Raw genomic sequence first — 17,331 nt, forward strand, 5'->3', positions numbered from 1 at the left:
CTGCGGGGCCACGACGGGGCCGGGGCCGGGGCCGGGGCCAGGCCTGGGGATGGGCGGGGGGCAGGAGGAGGGTCCTGCTCAGGCCTAGTCGTCCTCTTCGAGGGGAGCAACGACAAGCCTCCCTTAGAGGCAGAGGCGGCGGGGGGAGGAGCAGCTCGTCTGGTTGGACGAAAGAAAGGCCGAAGGGGGACGGGGGTGAGGGCGAGGGGTTCAAAGCGAGTGCCTCGAGCAGAGCACAGCACAGCAGACAGCGCTTGCCGGCCCTCGGACGGGCCCAGGGAGCCCCTGGACACGGCCCGGAGTTGGGGTCGGGCGAGGGACCGGCCTTTTTTAGGCCGCGTCACATGTGTCTGACGTGTCCTCGTGTCAACCGGTTAACGACCGCGTTCGCAGGCGCGATTCATACCGTGTGACGTGTTACAGTTGTCACCAATGTATTGAGCGGTCGCGGTGCTCGGTGACTAAAGGCATATCCACGATACCAGGAGGTTTACGGTTTTACTGGCGCCAGATTTTACATCAGCGCAGATGTTTAATTAAGTCTGTGAAATGGGGAGAGGTGGGAAATCCAGTATTGCCATAGTACGTAAGGTTAAACATTGGCAGCTGAACATACAAACTAGTGGTCTGTGGTTTAAGTTTGCAGTAAAAATAACGATGTAGCCAATTTTAGGAGTGACTGTAAGAAGGCTAGAAAGTGGAAGAGTGAAAGGAAATGCCTCTTACTTTACATGTTGGTCCATATTTTGCATGTCATCAGTTCCCCCCGCCTGCGTTTCTTTCACCAAGAACCAAAGAGAAGGAAATATAGTTGTAATACTACAGAAAGTGTCAAGGAGATTCAAGGACTGTTGTAGTACATCGTTGCTCTTTTAACTGACTTGGGAAAATGTAATTAGATTTTTAGGGGGATACCCGTTTCAAACGTTACTCTTGCAAACAGCCTCACATGTACCATAATGAACAATATGATATTGCTGAGTCAAATAAATGCGTAACAGGGAGGGTTGTAGGTTTATAACAAGTGCTGTGGAGGGGGACGCTAAGCAGAGCACACCGGAGAGTGCCCGCTGGCCCTTGAATGAGGCCATGGAGCCAGTGGACGCTGCCCGGTGAAACTGCCTGGAGACGTGATCCGGTGAGTACAGGATAACAGCCCCGTGAGTCCTACCAGATCCTCCTTCTGGGGCAGATAGATGGCCAGCTTGGCTAGCACCAGGAGGAGGTTGACCAGGAGGTCCCAGTGCTTGAGGGGGCTGTGGATGGAGAGTGGATAAACAAAAAGGCACGGGGAGTCATGCAGCAGAGGAGGCGGTGAAGGGGTTGAGCCCAGGAAGGATCAGATCGGTACAGACTGGAGGTTTTTGCCTTCCTCAGCAGGGATGTGCCTCTTCTTGAGTGCACCTTAACAACCCTCGTGGTGGCGGGACACTGATGGCCTTTGTCCTCCTGCTTTGCCTGTGGCAGGTGCGGGTGTTTTTTGGGCAGTGTGCCTTGTAGTTGTGCAGCAGGGTTGATTTTAGTTTTAGGAACAGGTTAGACAGGGATTTGGATGGCAAGACTTGGATAGGGGTGATCCTGCCTCGGGCAGGGGGTTGCACTTGACTTTTGGAGGTCCCTTCTCCCACCCTCCTTTATTATGATTCAGTGAAACGGTATAGCACAGCAAAAGAGGTCTGATGCAGACTGGACTCTTTGGATGCTGCTACAATGCTAATATTCTATTTTTTCACATGTTTCTTTAAGGGACACCTACAGGTCTCCTAACCATACTGGCTGAGCACCTCATGATCTTTAATTTGGTTATCTTCACAGTGCCACTCTGCAATAGGGAAGTATCATTATCCCCATTTTAATAGATACAAAACCAGTGCATAGAAAAGCTTAGTGACGTGCTCAGGGTAATACAGTAAGTCTGTAGCAGAGCAGGAAATCAAACCTAGGTGTCCAGTTTTCACTACTGCTGTAACCATTGAACCAATAAAGAAATAGTCTGTAGTGCACCTTACTTTGCTATTGCATGGACATGAACTAACATCAGCAGATGCACACGTTGCCGTACTCACTGGTAGACCACAGAAATAGTCAATCTGTTATTTGACTCTAAGGTCCTACCTGTATTATTTAGTTTAAATATATTTGTAAATCCTTATTGTTTTGCGTCCATGTTATAACATTGGTTTTATAACATAGGTTTAATACTAACATAGGTTTTTTTGCCTGTGAGACTAAAAAAAAATGCAGTATTAAAAACAGCTCTGTAACTGCTTTCATGTTATAGCTGTTAAAGAGCCATATTTTGGCTCCCCTCAGTCCATAGTTGTGCCTGGAGTAAATGGTTGTCCTGCAGTCTGGTGATAGTAAGGATCTATTTTGTAGGGTGGTTTGGCCACTAACTTAGGAATTATCTTAATGCTTTGAGTAAGAATAAAACAGGTCCAGGTCAGTCTCACGTTTTCTACACGGCACCACAGGTGTTTTCTACACTACAAGATGCAGTTGGTTGTTACGTGACCCTATGGGGATGTAGTTGGAAATTTGTAGTGGAGTTGAGGCCTTTAGACTACATCCCAGGATTGAAACACTTGTTAATATACAAGCTCTCTCTCTGTCTTTTTTGTTCATGAAGGCAAAAAAGTTATATTGGAATTTATTACATAAATGGTTGGTGGAGAAAATCCAGAAAAAACTTAAGGCTTGGTAAGAAAAAAACTGTTGTGGTGAATGTAGGTGGAGGAAGATGATTTGTTGCTAGGTTTGAGGGGGGAGCTACGTTTTAACACCTGTTTTCTGTTTGATTATGTGCATTGTGTTGGGCAGGATGACATAGAAATTGATACACCAGGTATGTCTTACAGGTTCCGTTCATTGTCAGAAAACAGATTTCAGCAATGGTTGTACTCAAGAATGTTTTAATGTGAATTGCTTCAGTTTAGCCATTTACACGATGAGCCAGACCCAACGACAATATTACCTGCTTCAGCAGTATCTCATTAAAATGTGGTTTTGATTGAATAGATAGGGTCAAGTTTATTCCTCTACTTTTGGAGGGAGGGAAGTTCAAAGGTGTGCAAAAATCAACCATTAGAGCTTATTTAAAAACACTAAAGGAGATTAGGTGTTTAAAAATTACTTTTCCAATAACTTATTTTCAGCAGTGTTTGCAGTATTGTAAAGTACATTTAAATGCAAATGTTTAAGTCTGTTAAATGGGGAAAGATTGCAAATAAATTATTGTAATAGTACGTAAGGTTAAACATTTGCAGTTGAACGTACAAATTTGTGGTCTGTGGTTTAGGTTTGCATTGTCAGTACAGTAAAATAACGAAGTAGCAATTTTAGGAGCTACAGTAAGAATGCTAGAACTGGAAGAGTGAAAGAAAATGCTTGTTACTTTATGTGTTGGTCAATATTTTGCACATAATTGATTTTCCCCACGTGTTTCTTTCACAAAGAACCAAGGAGAGGGAAATGTAGTTGTAATACTACAGAAATTGTCAAGGAGATTCAAGGACTGGTCTAGTAAATCATTGCTCTTTTAACTGACTTGAGAAAAGCTGATTAGATTTTTAGGGTGATACCGCTTAAAATATTACTTGTGAAAACAGCCTTCCATGTGCAATAATGAACCTGAAGTCATTTGATAGTGTTTGTGGGCATGAATCATATGCTGTATACCAGGGTGGCTCAGCCCCTGGCCCATGGGCCAGATGTGGCCTGGGGCATTGTGTCACCTGGCTTATGGGGCTCCCTATGGGTCCAGAAATTTGGTGACGGTGGGGTGGGGCTTGCTTCCAAATGTCCAGACCTGTCGAGAGCCCTTGGACCTGTGGACTGACGAATACCAGCATGCAGAGCCGGGCAGGGGTGATGCTGGACCCCAGGGACCAGTCCCTGTGGAGAGTTGGGAGAAGGGCTCAATCCTGGCAAGATGGGGGTGGTGCTAGGTCCCCCAGGACCCAATCCTAGTGGGAAGGGGTCGTCCCAGGGCCCAGTTCTGGCATGCAGGTGAGGGAGGGGGGCGGTGCCGGGGCTCCTGGGGACCAGTCCCAGTAGGAGGAGGTGGTGTCAGGCCCTCCCAATGCCAAGGCCCAGTCCCAGTGCAGAGGGTTGGGAGAGGATGGTGCCTGGCTCCAGAATCTGATCCTGGCATGCAGTGCTTATCTAGTCGCTGACCAGCTGTGGGGCTGCGCCCCTGGCCTGTGTACTCAAAAGGTTGAGCACCACTGCTCTATATTGATGTTTATTATACACTGAAATACTCTTGGCAGGACAGATGTACTGAAGCCCAGGTATGCTGCAGTGAAACTGTAGCATTTACATTTTGTGCTCATGTGTCAGGCCACACACATTCTGTACAAATAGCTTGTTTTAACAAAGTAGCATCCAGGCATATGGCTGGAAAAAACCCTTTAAAATGATTTGTCTGTCTTGTTTAGACTTTAAGATTTATTCGGAAAGGAGCTGCTTCTCTTGTGCACTGCCGAGTTAGTCAGTGCTTAACAAGTAGTATACACGTTTGATGTGAACAGCTCCATGAACACACCTCTATTCGTGTTATTCTAACTTTTTTTAAATCCTTATTTTTTTCGGACACTAAATATTATAAGCTAATAAACTTGTGAAGGGAATCATTAATGCTGAGGGACACACGAAAGTGGTAGGATGAATTAAATAAACTGTCTCTGTTGCCACCTCATCGCTTTGCATATGCTGCCTGAAAGTCACATTGCAAAGTCATTATACTAAAATGAAAAGAGGGAATAGTTCTAGGTGCACACAGACATAACATTTGAAGCAGGTCAAATTGTAGTAGAGTTTGTAACATTTTCTTTGACTGGTATGACTCCTCTGGAATACCGTACCCCATTCTGGATGCCACATACCTTTAAGAGGTAGTGGTAACTGAACTGTAAGCTATTTAGGCAAAAGACCATGGCTTGTTATTTCTTTTAGAAATGCCTAGCGCACTTAAGTTCTCTCATTTTCCTTTAAACGAATGAAAAAAATAAGTGTAGAGAAGAGCAACAAGTATGGCTAGATGTTGGAGGTTTTAATTTAAAGAACAATGAAGAAAACTCGCTATGTTTAAAATGGAAAAATCTATACAAATATTTAGTATGAAAATGTAATATTACAATTTACAACCCATTGGATGAATGCAAGAGGAAAGTTAGTTTGCATATTAGGGTGAGCTTTGACAGTAAGATTAATTTTTGAAGGAGTTGTCTTAGGGATGTAAAATTCTAGTTACTAGTTGGAATTTTATAATTGGATTGGACAGAGCACTCATGTTTGCAGTGGAAAAAAAACTATTAGGAAGGAAAGTACACTGGATGATTTGCTAGTACATCTCATTGCCACGTTCTGTGAAAAATCGGAGAAGTTTGGAGATATGGAACAGTTTAGTTTCCTTGCTTTTGCTTAACTTAAACTAAATTTGAGTTGTTAGAGACCATTTTATTAGGGTAAAAACTGTATGGTGGAAATAACCTTCTAAGTTCTGGGAAAGAATCCAGGTTCTCACTTCAATTCAAACTTGCTTTACACAAAATTGGAAAGGTTAGACATTTACCTTGTAGTACAAGGGAACATCTTTTTATTGTCTGTCAGATGACAATTCAATATGTAAAGTATATTTGACAGTATATTAAAATATATGTTTAGATACCATCTTCTTTACCATTTCATAGATGGGTCTTATGGAACAGTGTAGCGGCCAGAGTTCTGGGTTTTGCCATTTGAAGTTTTGCGCTGGTGCCAGAATAGCTTTGATAGCGTGAACCACAGGAACCATTTTATTTCTTGTGAACTAGCAGATGAAAAGCAGGCTTTTCTAGCTGAAGGTATCAAATGTTTAAATTAGACTTTTTCTTTCTTTTTACTTCTGACTTAATTTTAGTGACTTTAAATCTCTTGGCAGTAGAACAATACAGTATATCAAGTGAGGGAATGGATTATCCACGTGTCCTTAAAGGGTAAAATTGTGCTCTTGAGTTTCAAGAGGCTATTGACTGTTAGTAGCAGTGAAGAGGAAATAATGACTAATGGAGTCATCAAACAAACTAATAATATTTTTTCTACATTTTGTTTTGTTTTGCTGGTAATGTAAAAAAATGCAAGCCAGGGTTTTTGATTTCACAATGAGGTCTCCATCATAAGAAAAACATTGCTGGGTGGAGAGACACCTTTTCCTCCTGTTCATGGTTGCTTAACATCTCTGGCAGGTATGGCAGTTATGTGGGAACATGACATTAGTAAATTTTGTATTGGTAGCTGTCTTTGTGCTGTGTCTTTTCCTTTTATGACAGAGGTCACTGTAGTCTCTGGCCATGTGTAGGTGTTTGGTTTCTACCAGGAGAATCCCTTTCTCTCCCAGTAGAAACTATGAGCGTTACAAGCATTTGTTAAATTTCTCCTGCAGGAAACACGCCTGATTCAAGAGCAAGATCTTCCCCGTTTAGTGTGGAAGAACTTGCTGGTGGGAAAATTTCTCCTGCAGGAAGGAATGCCCACATGCTTTTCCAGTCTTTTTTGCTTCGTTTTATTTTTACCATCCTTTTGCTTTCTTTTTTTCCTCTCTTCTGGAAAAAAGGACAAGAGTCAGTCTCTTTCCTTACCATCAACAAGATTTTAGTAATCCGCAGACTATAGTTCAACAGTCTGAGCTAGTAGTTTGCTGTACTGTTCTTAGGATGGCTGACTTATAGCTTAATGTATAAACATGAAAGGTGACGGGGTTATTGTCAAGATTATACTTGGTCTTTATCATCTTACACAGTGCTTTCATAACAATGTGTAAACAGCAACTAAATAAATTGCCTGCTGTAAAGAATCTTTATTCTGTGGCTAGGAGCCTTTTGTGGCAGATGAGTACATAGAACGCCTGGCATGGAGAACTCCTGGAGGAGGTTCCAGAGGTGGAGTAGAAGCTTTCGATCCCAAAAGGTAAAATATAAATGCGTATAATAGGTGGGTTAGTATAATTGGAAATTGTTAAAAAGCTTTTACATGTTTAACAAAAAGGCTACATGTAGTATCATTGTTTATTAAAGGAGGTCAGAAACTGGGAGAACTCCTAGTATATGACCACAAGCCAGGTCTTTAGTGAGCTTTCAGAACCCTTTTTCTTTTTTTTTTTTTTAAAGTTTAGCAGTGTATAAAGGTGGGGAGGGAGGTACTAGTGGGGTCATTTTTTCTTTTGAGCTTTTTGAATAAAAATTTCTTAGCCTATTGCTAGAGGTGCACCAGTATATCAGTCCATATTGTATTGGCACTGATAAAAGGAAAATTGACATTATCAGCAATTGGCTTTTTTGGCTGATGTGGCCGATAACGGTGCAATTAACTGTGGTGTGCACGCACACAGACAGCCTGGCAGCATGCAGAGCAGCGTCTGGCTGGTAAGTCTGTTGGGGGGAAGGGGCGTGGTGGGGGGGGGCAGAGAGAGGCCCCTGCAATGAGGGAGTGGGGCTGGGGTGGCTTGTCCAGAGGGCATGGGGAAGGAGGGGGGTGACTGCTGCTGCACGCACCCCAGGAGGGCATGGGGGCCATGTGCCCCCTGCATCTGTGTGCAGGGCGAGAGCAGCCTGCTGCTGGGGGCTGGGGCCAGGGCCAGGGCCAGCACAGGGCTTTTTGTGGTGGGGAGGCCGGGCTGCGCTCAGGGCAGGCAGTGACAATGCTGAGAGCAGAGCTACAGGGGGGGTTACAGCCACTCCAAAATTTGCTATAGCACTGCTCCCAGCACCGCTGCTGCCTCCCCCAGGAAGGGTGTGGTGGTGCCCCCAGCCCCAGCTGGTAGTGGCTTGCCCTGTTGAGCCTCCTGGCCCTGCCCCATCTCCTGGATGAGCCGCAGCTCTGTCCCATGCCCCGCCCCAGCTGTGCAGTGCTTGCCCTAGCCTCAGTGCCAGCCCCACTCTCTCCCTCACCATGGGGTGCCTTGATCTGCCCCCTCACCCCTTCTGCCGCAGCAGACTTACCAGCTGGACGCTGTTCTCCATGCTGCCGAGCCACGTATCAGCAATCGGCTTGGTATCAGCCAATATGGGTCGTTAAAAATCGTCCATCAATATCAGTCCAAAAACTCTATCAGTGCACCCCTACGTATAGCCTTGATACCATTATTGCTTGATGAAGGTGAAATGTTGGTTTGAGGCGTGATGTTGCCTAACTAGCCCAGCCATTTTTGCTATGTATTGATAGTTTTGGTAAAGATTTTATATCACGTTTTCCGTGGAGGAAGCATGAACGTATTAGTGTGGCAGCAGTATTGTAGCCTGTAAAGTTAGACCGAGGCATGATAATTGCTTGTTGAATACATCTGAGCTTTGATAGGTTGAATGACTCTTGTGCTATCCCAGAAACTCTTGCAAAATACACTTGTCACATTGATCAACATAAGGATGGCTGTGTTGTCTTAAGCAATCTAATTTCTAATATTTCAAAAAGAAATTGTGTTGGGGTTGGTCTTTCTGATTTGCATCTTAGAAATGCTGCTCTTCTTGGAGCCATAAAATGACCGCATATTTGCATCCTTCAGATGTGTGCAATTTGTGGGGGAGGGAGAAGGTGCATTCTTCCTTTTTTTTGTTTTTTGTTTTTTTTTTACTCACAATTAAAAAATGTTTGTTAGACACCAGAATAATATAGTCTTAAGGTTGGAAGGGACCCCAAGGGTCATCTGATCCAGTGCCCTGCATAAATGAGGGATGCATTATGCTAAACCATCCCAGACAAATATGTGTCTAGCCTCTTATGAAAACCTCCGATGAAGGACATTCCATAGCTTCCCTGGGCAGCTTGTTCCATTGATATACCATTCTCATGGTTAGGGATGTTCCCTGAGGTTTAATTTAGCTCTGTTTTGGTGTAGTTTAAACCCATTGCCCTGCTCTCTGTGACCAAGGAGATCTGATATTTTTCCTTTTTTCTTTGAGGCAGTATTTTGGTGGGGCAACCCCCTGCCCCATTCTTTCCCCTCTTCCCCCCCCCCCCCCCCCCCCCCCCACTTAGTATCCTTTTGTTCAGACTAAGCATACGTGGTTCTCTCAACCCTTCCTTGTATAGCTTGCTTTTTAACTCTTTATCACTTTTGCCACTTGCCTCTGGATCCTCTGCAGTTTCTCGTCATCTCTGGTTTCTCTAGTAGCTGGATGACTAACCTTGGGGCTTATCTAAACTAACTTTAAATATATACTAAGGTAGGACGTGAGTTTAAAATACACTTATTCTGGAATCAGAGTATCCACACACAGAATTATTCCTGTATAACTTAATTTGTAGACAAGCTTTACTCTTTAGAGGTAGATGTGTAAGTCAATAGACTTGTCATTAACAAGAACACTCCTGTAACAAGGAGAGCAACACCAGAGGCATCTTCAGCCATTCTAAAAGCATATCGTTCTGAGGTTTGTAACAAGGTGCTATCTCTGGAATTTGCTTGGAATTCATCTTTTCATGCCAGCCTCTAGGTCAGAGGTGGTCAAAATGGCAGATCTCGTTAGTAGCCAGACTCCATTTCCCAGCAACCCCTTCCCACATCTCTGTGGCTGGTTTCCCTGGAGACCCCCGTAGCAGTGGCACCGTGACAGCGCGGGGCCAGTGTTTCCATGGAGACTGGTTCCAGCAGCAGTGGCAGGGCATGCAGCAGGGCGAGGAGCTGCTGTGGGGCTAGGATCTTGCAGTGGTGACAGTGTGGTCTGGAACCGGGGCAGAGCTGTGATCTGCTGCCTGGGTGCCCCTGCCCAGGATGTGCAAACAGTGGATTGCAGCTTTTCCCTGGCTGTGGACCACACTGCCGTCACAGCAAGATCCCAGCTCCGAAGCAGCTCCCCACCCTGCCGCATGCCCTGCCAGCACTGCTGGGGCTGATCTTCATGGGAACCGGACATTTCCCAGGGGCTGCTGGGAAATGGAGTCCGCCACAGGCCTGATCCAGCTCATGGGCCAGACTTTGCCTGCCCCTGCTTTAGGTAGTGGGCAAGGCTTTATGTCCTGTGTGAATATTAGGCCTGAATTAAATTTGAGCAACTACAGAATTATACTGCATTCCCTCCCCTATGTCTATCTTTCTCATTGCCACTCCTCATTCCATTCCAGTCCAGTACAGTCACTACAGTATGCTGATATTAAATTCAGTTTAATTTACTCTGTCGTGTATTTTAATGTATTGCTTTTTCTTTGTATTCCCTGATGCACTTCCATATTTATCAGGGTATTTTTGAGTGCAGCATTTGGTACTGTGGTGGTAGTTTTCTTTTATAGCAAAGGCCATTCTGATGGAGAATGGATGCATTTCATTTTCCCCTCCCTGTTTAGAACAGTAATGGTTGTAAATTTAAGTTTGGGAGAAAAGGTATTGTTTTTCTTCTTCATCCTGGAAACCCCGGAAATCAGCTGTATGTTTCACTCCAATCTGCCTGACTATATGACTATATTATCTTGTATCAATTAGTAAACATTAGCTTGATATTTTTTGTTAAAATAAAGACCATTATCGCACTTGTTTGATTTCTAGATTGAAGTGGCCCACTGAAATGAATGGAAGCCATTCAAACCTTCCTGAATTGTTGTTTGAAACTTGTCATTATGTCACTGGAAATTTACAGTCTGGTGAATGAGTGCTACTGCATGCATGACAAGCAGGAAACTTTTTTTATGTCTTAATATTGCAAAGGTGGCTTTGATATGCAAGTAATGTTTAAACTTGTGTAGCTTGCAGAGAGATGGCTTCATTGCTGCCTTTTTATGGCTTTGCTAAGCTGTAGCAAAGTGAAAGCAGTTCAGTCCTAGCAGCAGTAAAGGTGCTGACTTTCAAAACCCTGTGGGTATTTGTGAGGCTGACAAAAAAAAGTTTATTTAATTCAGTTGCTTCTTAGACTACCTCTAAGCATCAACAGAGGCAGGGACTGTCTCTTCCTGGTGGTTAGAGACTGGCTTGGAGAGGAGGACCAGGGAGAGTCCTCATTCCTTCTAGCAGCTTAGGCCAGTTGGAAGGGTTTCAGTTATAATGGGTACTTGATAGTTAAAGGCTGAAAAACTGGATCTCTAAATACAGTCTGGAATAGGGGTGGGCAAAATGGTGGATCCAGGTGGCAGCTGGCCTCCATTTCCCAGCAGCCCCTGCCCACAGGGCTGGGGCTGTTTTCCATGGAGACCGCAGCTGCTGCGCTGTGCCATGGAGACTGGCCCCAGCTATGCTGGCAGGGCAGGGGGCTGCTCTGGAGCCACTGCGATCTTGTGGTGGGGGCAGTTTGGTCCGGGGTCAGGGCAGAGCCGTGATTTTCCACCTGCATGCTCTGGGCAGGGGTGTGCAGGTAGTGGATCGTGGCTCTGCTTCAGCTTGGGACCATGCTGTCACTGCTGCAAGGAGCCGGGGCAGAGCCACAATCTGCTGCCGGCATGACCCTGCCTGGAGCGTGCAGGTGGCAGATCACAACTCTGCCCTGGCCCAAGCTGCCCCCCGCAAGATCCCAGTGGCTCCAGAGCAGCCCCTTGCCCTGCTCTACCATGTGCCCTGCCAGTGCAGCTGGGGCCAGTCTCCATGACAACTCCAGCCTTGTGCTATCACAGCGCTGGGGTCTCCATGAAGACTGGCCTCAGCCATGCAGGCAGGGGCTGCTGGGAAATGGAGTCCACTGCTGGCTGGATCCGGCCCATGGGCCAGACTTTGCCCACTCCTGGTCTAGAAACAGTACCCTGGAAGGAATCCCAGTTCCCTCTGCTACTTTAACATTGCCTGTGGATGTGAGATCCCCTGAACTTTCATATATATTGATTTAGCTGGGTTAGTCATATGGCTATTCTAGTAACAATTTTATCTGCCTGGTATAACAGAGACTGGGTTCTTGGAAGTATATTGTCTGAAGAGATGGGTGGGATAGCTGAGAAGGGGGAAAATAGAGTAGTTGAGAGAGGGTTTTGAGAGGCAAGTGGAAGAAGAAAGGATAGACCAAATCCAAGGAAAGATTTAAAGTACACACTGTAGGGGGAAATGATATATGGGTGTGGAGGAAAAGTTGAAATGAGACAGAAGGCCATGCAGGAGAAAATCAGCTTGCCTTCTTCCAGAAATGGAAAACAAGCAAGCAAGGCAAATCCAGAAAGGGAAATAAGTTTTAACAAAAGCAAGATGAGAGAGATCGTAAGGTGTATTTTGAAAAAAAAAATCCTTTAAAATAGGAAGTTTAATTTAAAATGTAACAATGAAATATGGTATAATACACAGTAGGTTTAGTCATTAAAGAGAAGGAACGTAGTGTTGTGTGTGTGTGTGTGTGTGTGTGTGTGTGCGCGTGCGCAGACTAGCCAGTTGCCCATCAAGAATGGAGGGGAGGGGCTGAGATGGAGTGCCGCCACCTGGTGGCCCATGCTGCTGCTGTTCTGCCTCTGGCAGGGAGCGGCATGGGGGAGCCTCTGTCCGGCTCCCCCATCCCCTGTCCGGTCCTTGGTGCGGCTTCAGAATCATGGCGGCACTCCCCCACGCTTGGAGCAGCACAGCTGCTTCCGTCAGCCAATCAGAGCGTGAACAAAGCGTTCTGGACAGACAGACAGACTTAGGTTTTTATAATTTTAGCAGCTATAGATATACAATATTCACAACGTAAGCAAGGTCTAAGCCTCCTGGTCAGATTAATATAATATATATATATCTGACTAGGGGGCTTAGACCTCGCTTATGTTGTGAATTTTGGCACAGAGATGCAAATCCCTGCTATAAACAGTTTCTTGTCCTATTGGGTATATGAGTTTTTTCCAAGTGGTCATTTCATTAGGCCCATGATATACAGTATTACAAGGTTTGTACAAGCGTATGCATTTTTAACAAAGTTGAAATGCTATAGAGTTTGATATATTATGTTGATCAGTAACCAGGGAAAGCTTCATGTTTCCAGCAGGAGAATAGATTTTTTAAGTCCTGTGTCTAAGGATCTCCCTCTTATAAGTTGCTGTTACCTTAAGGTAAAGCAGGTTTTAGTATGAAAATTATTCATCATATCATCTTTTAAATCAGATTATTAGAAGAATTTGTAAACCATATCCAAGAACTACAGGTTATGGATGAAAGGATTCAAAGAAGGGTGGAGAAGCTAGAACAGCAATGCCAGAAAGAAGCTAAGGAGTTTGCCAAGAAAGTACAAGAGCTGCAGAAAAGCAATCAGGTAAGAAGGAAGGTGGATAGTAAATCTCAAATTATAAAAGTTACTGAAAAATGTCCCATCATACATAAAGACATTGTTTCTCTTTCCACCCATTAGTATATGAATTTGTTGGAATCCACATTTTTCTATGGATAATGTACCCTTTGAAATAATGCAGTTATGGATAAACTGTCCAGAAACATCCAGTGTTTTGAGCACAGTTTTATCAACATGCTAGAATTGAAATGCTGTTGAGCTGCTGTGAAATGCACAAAATAGGAGTTGTGACTATTTTATTAGCTACTTTCTTATTAGTTCAACTTAGTGGTTCAGTCAGACCTTGCTAGGAGGTGGAGACAGAACACATGATTTTTTTTGTGGCATCATCTTTTGTAGCTAAGGAACTTGCCAGTGCACAGACTTTGGTTTTGATTTGTTCAGGACCCCGGCAGTCATCAGTGCTGAGTTCACGGAACGGTACTGTGTGATGATAAATGATCAGCTCTTACCTGTAAAGGAAAAAGCTGTATCAGAGTTGTTTTATGTTCAAGGTTAACCTACCTGATGGTGCTTACAAGAGCTGTGTCGTCCTTTATTGGGATGAGACCTTTCCAGTAGATGACAGTCCTCTTCCACAGTAACTTTTATTACTTCACATTCCACGTTAGAATGAAAGGAGAACCATTCAGATGTTTTTGTGAAATGCATTTTGTGCTGAAATAGCAACTTTGGGATTGAAAATGTGAGCTTTTTTGATTTTTGGGGCTGCTTGTTTTCTCTCTGGTTCTCAAAAGCCTACAAAATAGAAACCCAAGCAAACGGTTAGGCTTTGAAATGTGTGTTTCCACACAAATTTTTTGTCAAATGTTCCAAGCAGCTTTAATCAGGATGTTTATAAAACGCACTGTTCTGTATAGGGTTTTATATGTGCCATTTTCCAAAGTGATAAATGGCATGGTCCATATAGTTTGAGGCTATTAATAATTTTGGTGGGAAGAGGAGAAATGTGGGTCTTTTTTTGTTAATTTTCTAAAAGTAATTGCATAAATCCAGATTTCAGGTGTCAATGTGGGTGCGAGTGATCCGAGAATAAAATTACAAAATATACTTGCTTTTAATTTTAGGGTTTTAACGTGGAACCCTAAAATTTTCTATTTAAAGCATTAAAAATATAAAGTCTGGATGTATAGGGTTTTAGTATATGGCATCATGTCTTTTCATCCCGCTACAAGCAAGAAGTTGGCTCTAATATACAAAGGAAAATCCAAAACCAGACTTCATACCATATATAAATAGCTATGCTAAAAGATGGTCTAGTTGATATAAATGAATATTACTCCACTGATTTCAGTAGAACTTTCAACTGAGCATTAGGCCATTAATCTGTTTTATTAGTTGTGAGAACTCGTTTCAATTCTGATTATCATCAGTTGCCTTGAATCTTCAGTATTTACTATTCGTGAAGCAGCAGGGCTTTATGGCTTTACAGAAGTGTGTATTGAACTTTGGCCAGTTAGGAATACTATCTGAAAGAAGTACACCTTTCACAGTCATGGCTCTCTAACTTGTAGAGAATAGAGCATGATTAATTTGGCACCCACATTCGTTTGCCATCAAATCTGTGGTTTAATTTCCCTTTCTTTTTTGGAAAGTACAGTAAATGGAAAACTTGAGTTTTATGTCCTTGTCTGTTCTCCCAGGTTGCCTTCCAACATTTCCAGGAACTAGATGAGCACATCAGCTATGTAGCAACTAAGGTCTGTCACCTTGGCGACCAGCTGGAGGGGGTAAACACGCCACGGCAACGGGCAGTGGAGGCTCAGAAACTGATGAAATACTTTAATGAGTTTCTGGATGGAGAGCTGAAGTCTGATGTTTTTACAAACTCTGAAAAGGTAAGAGCTGTCAGCAGGATGAAAGCAGTTCAAAGCAATTTCTAGGACTGCCCTAATTACAAGCTGCTACCATGATTTACCATGGTCAGACTTCAAACCAATGAGTGACTGACTTGTTAAAGTTTCATTGTTCTGAAATGTAAATTAACAACCCTAGTCTGCAGATTGCTGATAAAGCATTTTTATTCAGTGATTCTGAATGTGTCAATGTTGGCATTTTTTTTCCATTTATGAAATTATAAGAGATTTGAGAAATGCTGAAAGGGCAACTTCAGATCATGCACAGAAATTTCTGTTCCTTCTTTTGAAGCCTTTGCACCAGTGCCATTTCATATGCACAATATTTTTTTAAGCAACCTCTCTTTGAGAGAGTTCTGAATGGAGTTGGTCCCTTGGCAGTATGCATATAAACACAGCTTGTCTTTGGGTTCTGTGAAGTCTCACCTTGTCTTCTGATTTTGAGGGGGAACTAGGCATGAAGTCCAGAGCCTGCCAAGAAGGCAAGGTTCTTCTTTAAAAAAAATAAAACTGTTAAGAAGGAACTCTTTAGTTTTTCATCTTCCTTCTGAAGGTAGCTATGAAGCATAGACCGTATATCAGCTGATCACTGGAGCTGAGAAGAACAAACTGGAGAAGTGGTGCCTAGATGAAGGAAGCCGGGCATGCCTAAGATTTTCCCAGGCATTTTAAAAAAAAATAAATAAGTGATGTTTTGAGGGGTATCTCAGAATTTTTTTGCCAACCAAGGATTTCTTAGGCTGATATCTTTTTATTGGACCAACTATATAGTAGAGGTAGACAGGCTTCCAGATGCAAGAGATTCTTTATCAGTCTTGCCTTTGAAAGCCTGTCTACCTCTACTGCACAGTTGGTCCAATAAACGGTGTTACTCTAAAAAAATCTTTGCCTCCCTCATGATTTCTGGACCCTCATGGCTACAGCATCACTAACCAAACAGTTTTTCTCAGTGAGGAGGAATTTCAGCATTTGGAAAAAGTGAAAAATTCTTTTGTAGGCCCACATAAAAACTCTAGTGCCACCTAAAATGCATTCCATGTAGGAACTGCAAATTCCAATTCAGAGTTTTGTCATCTTTTTACTGCTTAGCTGAACATCTCTCTCAGGGAAATAAATCAATTATTTTGTATGCTTGTACTCTGTAACAGCCAGTTTTATGTTGGTGTTTGCACCTGGGTCTGTAAATATAATCACTGGTTGCTAGTCTGCCTTGGTCAAAATGTGCTAAAAAGTAATTCTAGTTCCAAGAAAAATGAACAGTGCTTTAAACTTGAAAAGTTGCATCACAAGAAGACTGATGTTTTCAAGATCTTCTATAAAAGTTATTTGTCAAACTTTAGTGACTTTCTAAATTTGAGACCAGGAAAATGTATATTTTTTTACTTGCTTACCATTTATTTCCATATACAAGACACCCTCACTGTTCGCAGGTTTGGCATTTGTGGTTTCAAATATTCACAAATGCCGAACCTGCATATTAAATACATTTAAAGGAGCTCCTTGGGAGCACCATGCTTGCCGCTGCACTCCTGCCGTTGCCAGAGCAGCTGTGCCCTCCACCCAAGCTGCTGGGGGCATTGAGTTCATGAATGCAGACAGCGTTCGTGAACGCAGTGACTTATTTACAGATTTTGTAATTCGGGGAGGATACGAGAACGTTTCTCCCCATGAATGGCGAGGGTCTCCTGTAAAGTACTGTTTAATCGCTTGGAATTAAATGGTATAGCACTAGTTATGGAGAAATTACTCATGAATCTACTGCAGTGAGAACCAAGAAATTTGAAAGTTTCATGCCATTTATAACTAGAAGTTCTGGAGCACTTTTCATGGGAAAATCTCCAAATGCCAAAATAAATTTAGGCTACAGGTTATAGGCATATTGGTCCAGAGGCAAAAGGAATTGGAACTCTTGGTAGAGGTGATATCTTTTAATAGACCAACTAGATATTTGCAAAATATCATTTATAAGGTGAAGATGGGATGTCGCAAACGGAACTAAATTCTAACACCACTCTGTGAGTTAATGGTAAAACATTTTACAGCTATATTGAGGGAAGAGAAATGAAGCAGAGCCCAAATGACTTGCCTTGGGCTTACAAGAAATAATGGCCACAAGCTAGCAGACAGCAGATTTAGACTGGACATTAGGAAGAACTTCTTCACAGTTCGAGTGGCCAAGGTCTGGAACGGGCTCCCAAGGGAGGCGGTGCTCTCCCCTACCCTGGGGGTCTTCAAGAGGAGGTTGGATATGCATCTAGCTGGGATCATCTAGACCCAGC

The 17,331-nt window shown here is 43.3% G+C and overlaps 1 protein-coding gene across 3 annotated transcripts in view; it reads left to right on the plus strand.

Annotated features, from left to right (window-relative positions):
* Positions 1–6: 6 nt before the first annotated feature.
* Positions 7–17,331, plus strand: part of EXOC5 (exocyst complex component 5) — a 42,371-nt gene continuing 25,046 nt past the window's right edge. Inside the window, exons 1-5 of one of the 3 annotated variants that reach the window (XM_025197936.1) lie at positions 7–1,138; positions 6,128–6,227; positions 6,854–6,948; positions 13,013–13,160; positions 14,840–15,034. In XM_025197936.1, the coding sequence (XP_025053721.1) occupies positions 13,056–13,160; positions 14,840–15,034 (300 nt within the window). In that variant the 5' untranslated portion in view covers positions 7–1,138; positions 6,128–6,227; positions 6,854–6,948; positions 13,013–13,055. Of the gene's footprint in view, positions 1,139–6,123; positions 6,228–6,853; positions 6,949–13,012; positions 13,161–14,839; positions 15,035–17,331 lie in introns of those variants that run through there. The other 2 variants (XM_025197935.1, XM_025197937.1) reach the window with 2 other exon arrangements.

The sequence above is a fragment of the Alligator sinensis genome, unplaced genomic scaffold (assembly GCF_000455745.1).
Source record: "Alligator sinensis unplaced genomic scaffold, ASM45574v1 scaffold13_1, whole genome shotgun sequence".
Taxonomy (NCBI): Eukaryota; Metazoa; Chordata; order Crocodylia; family Alligatoridae; genus Alligator; species Alligator sinensis.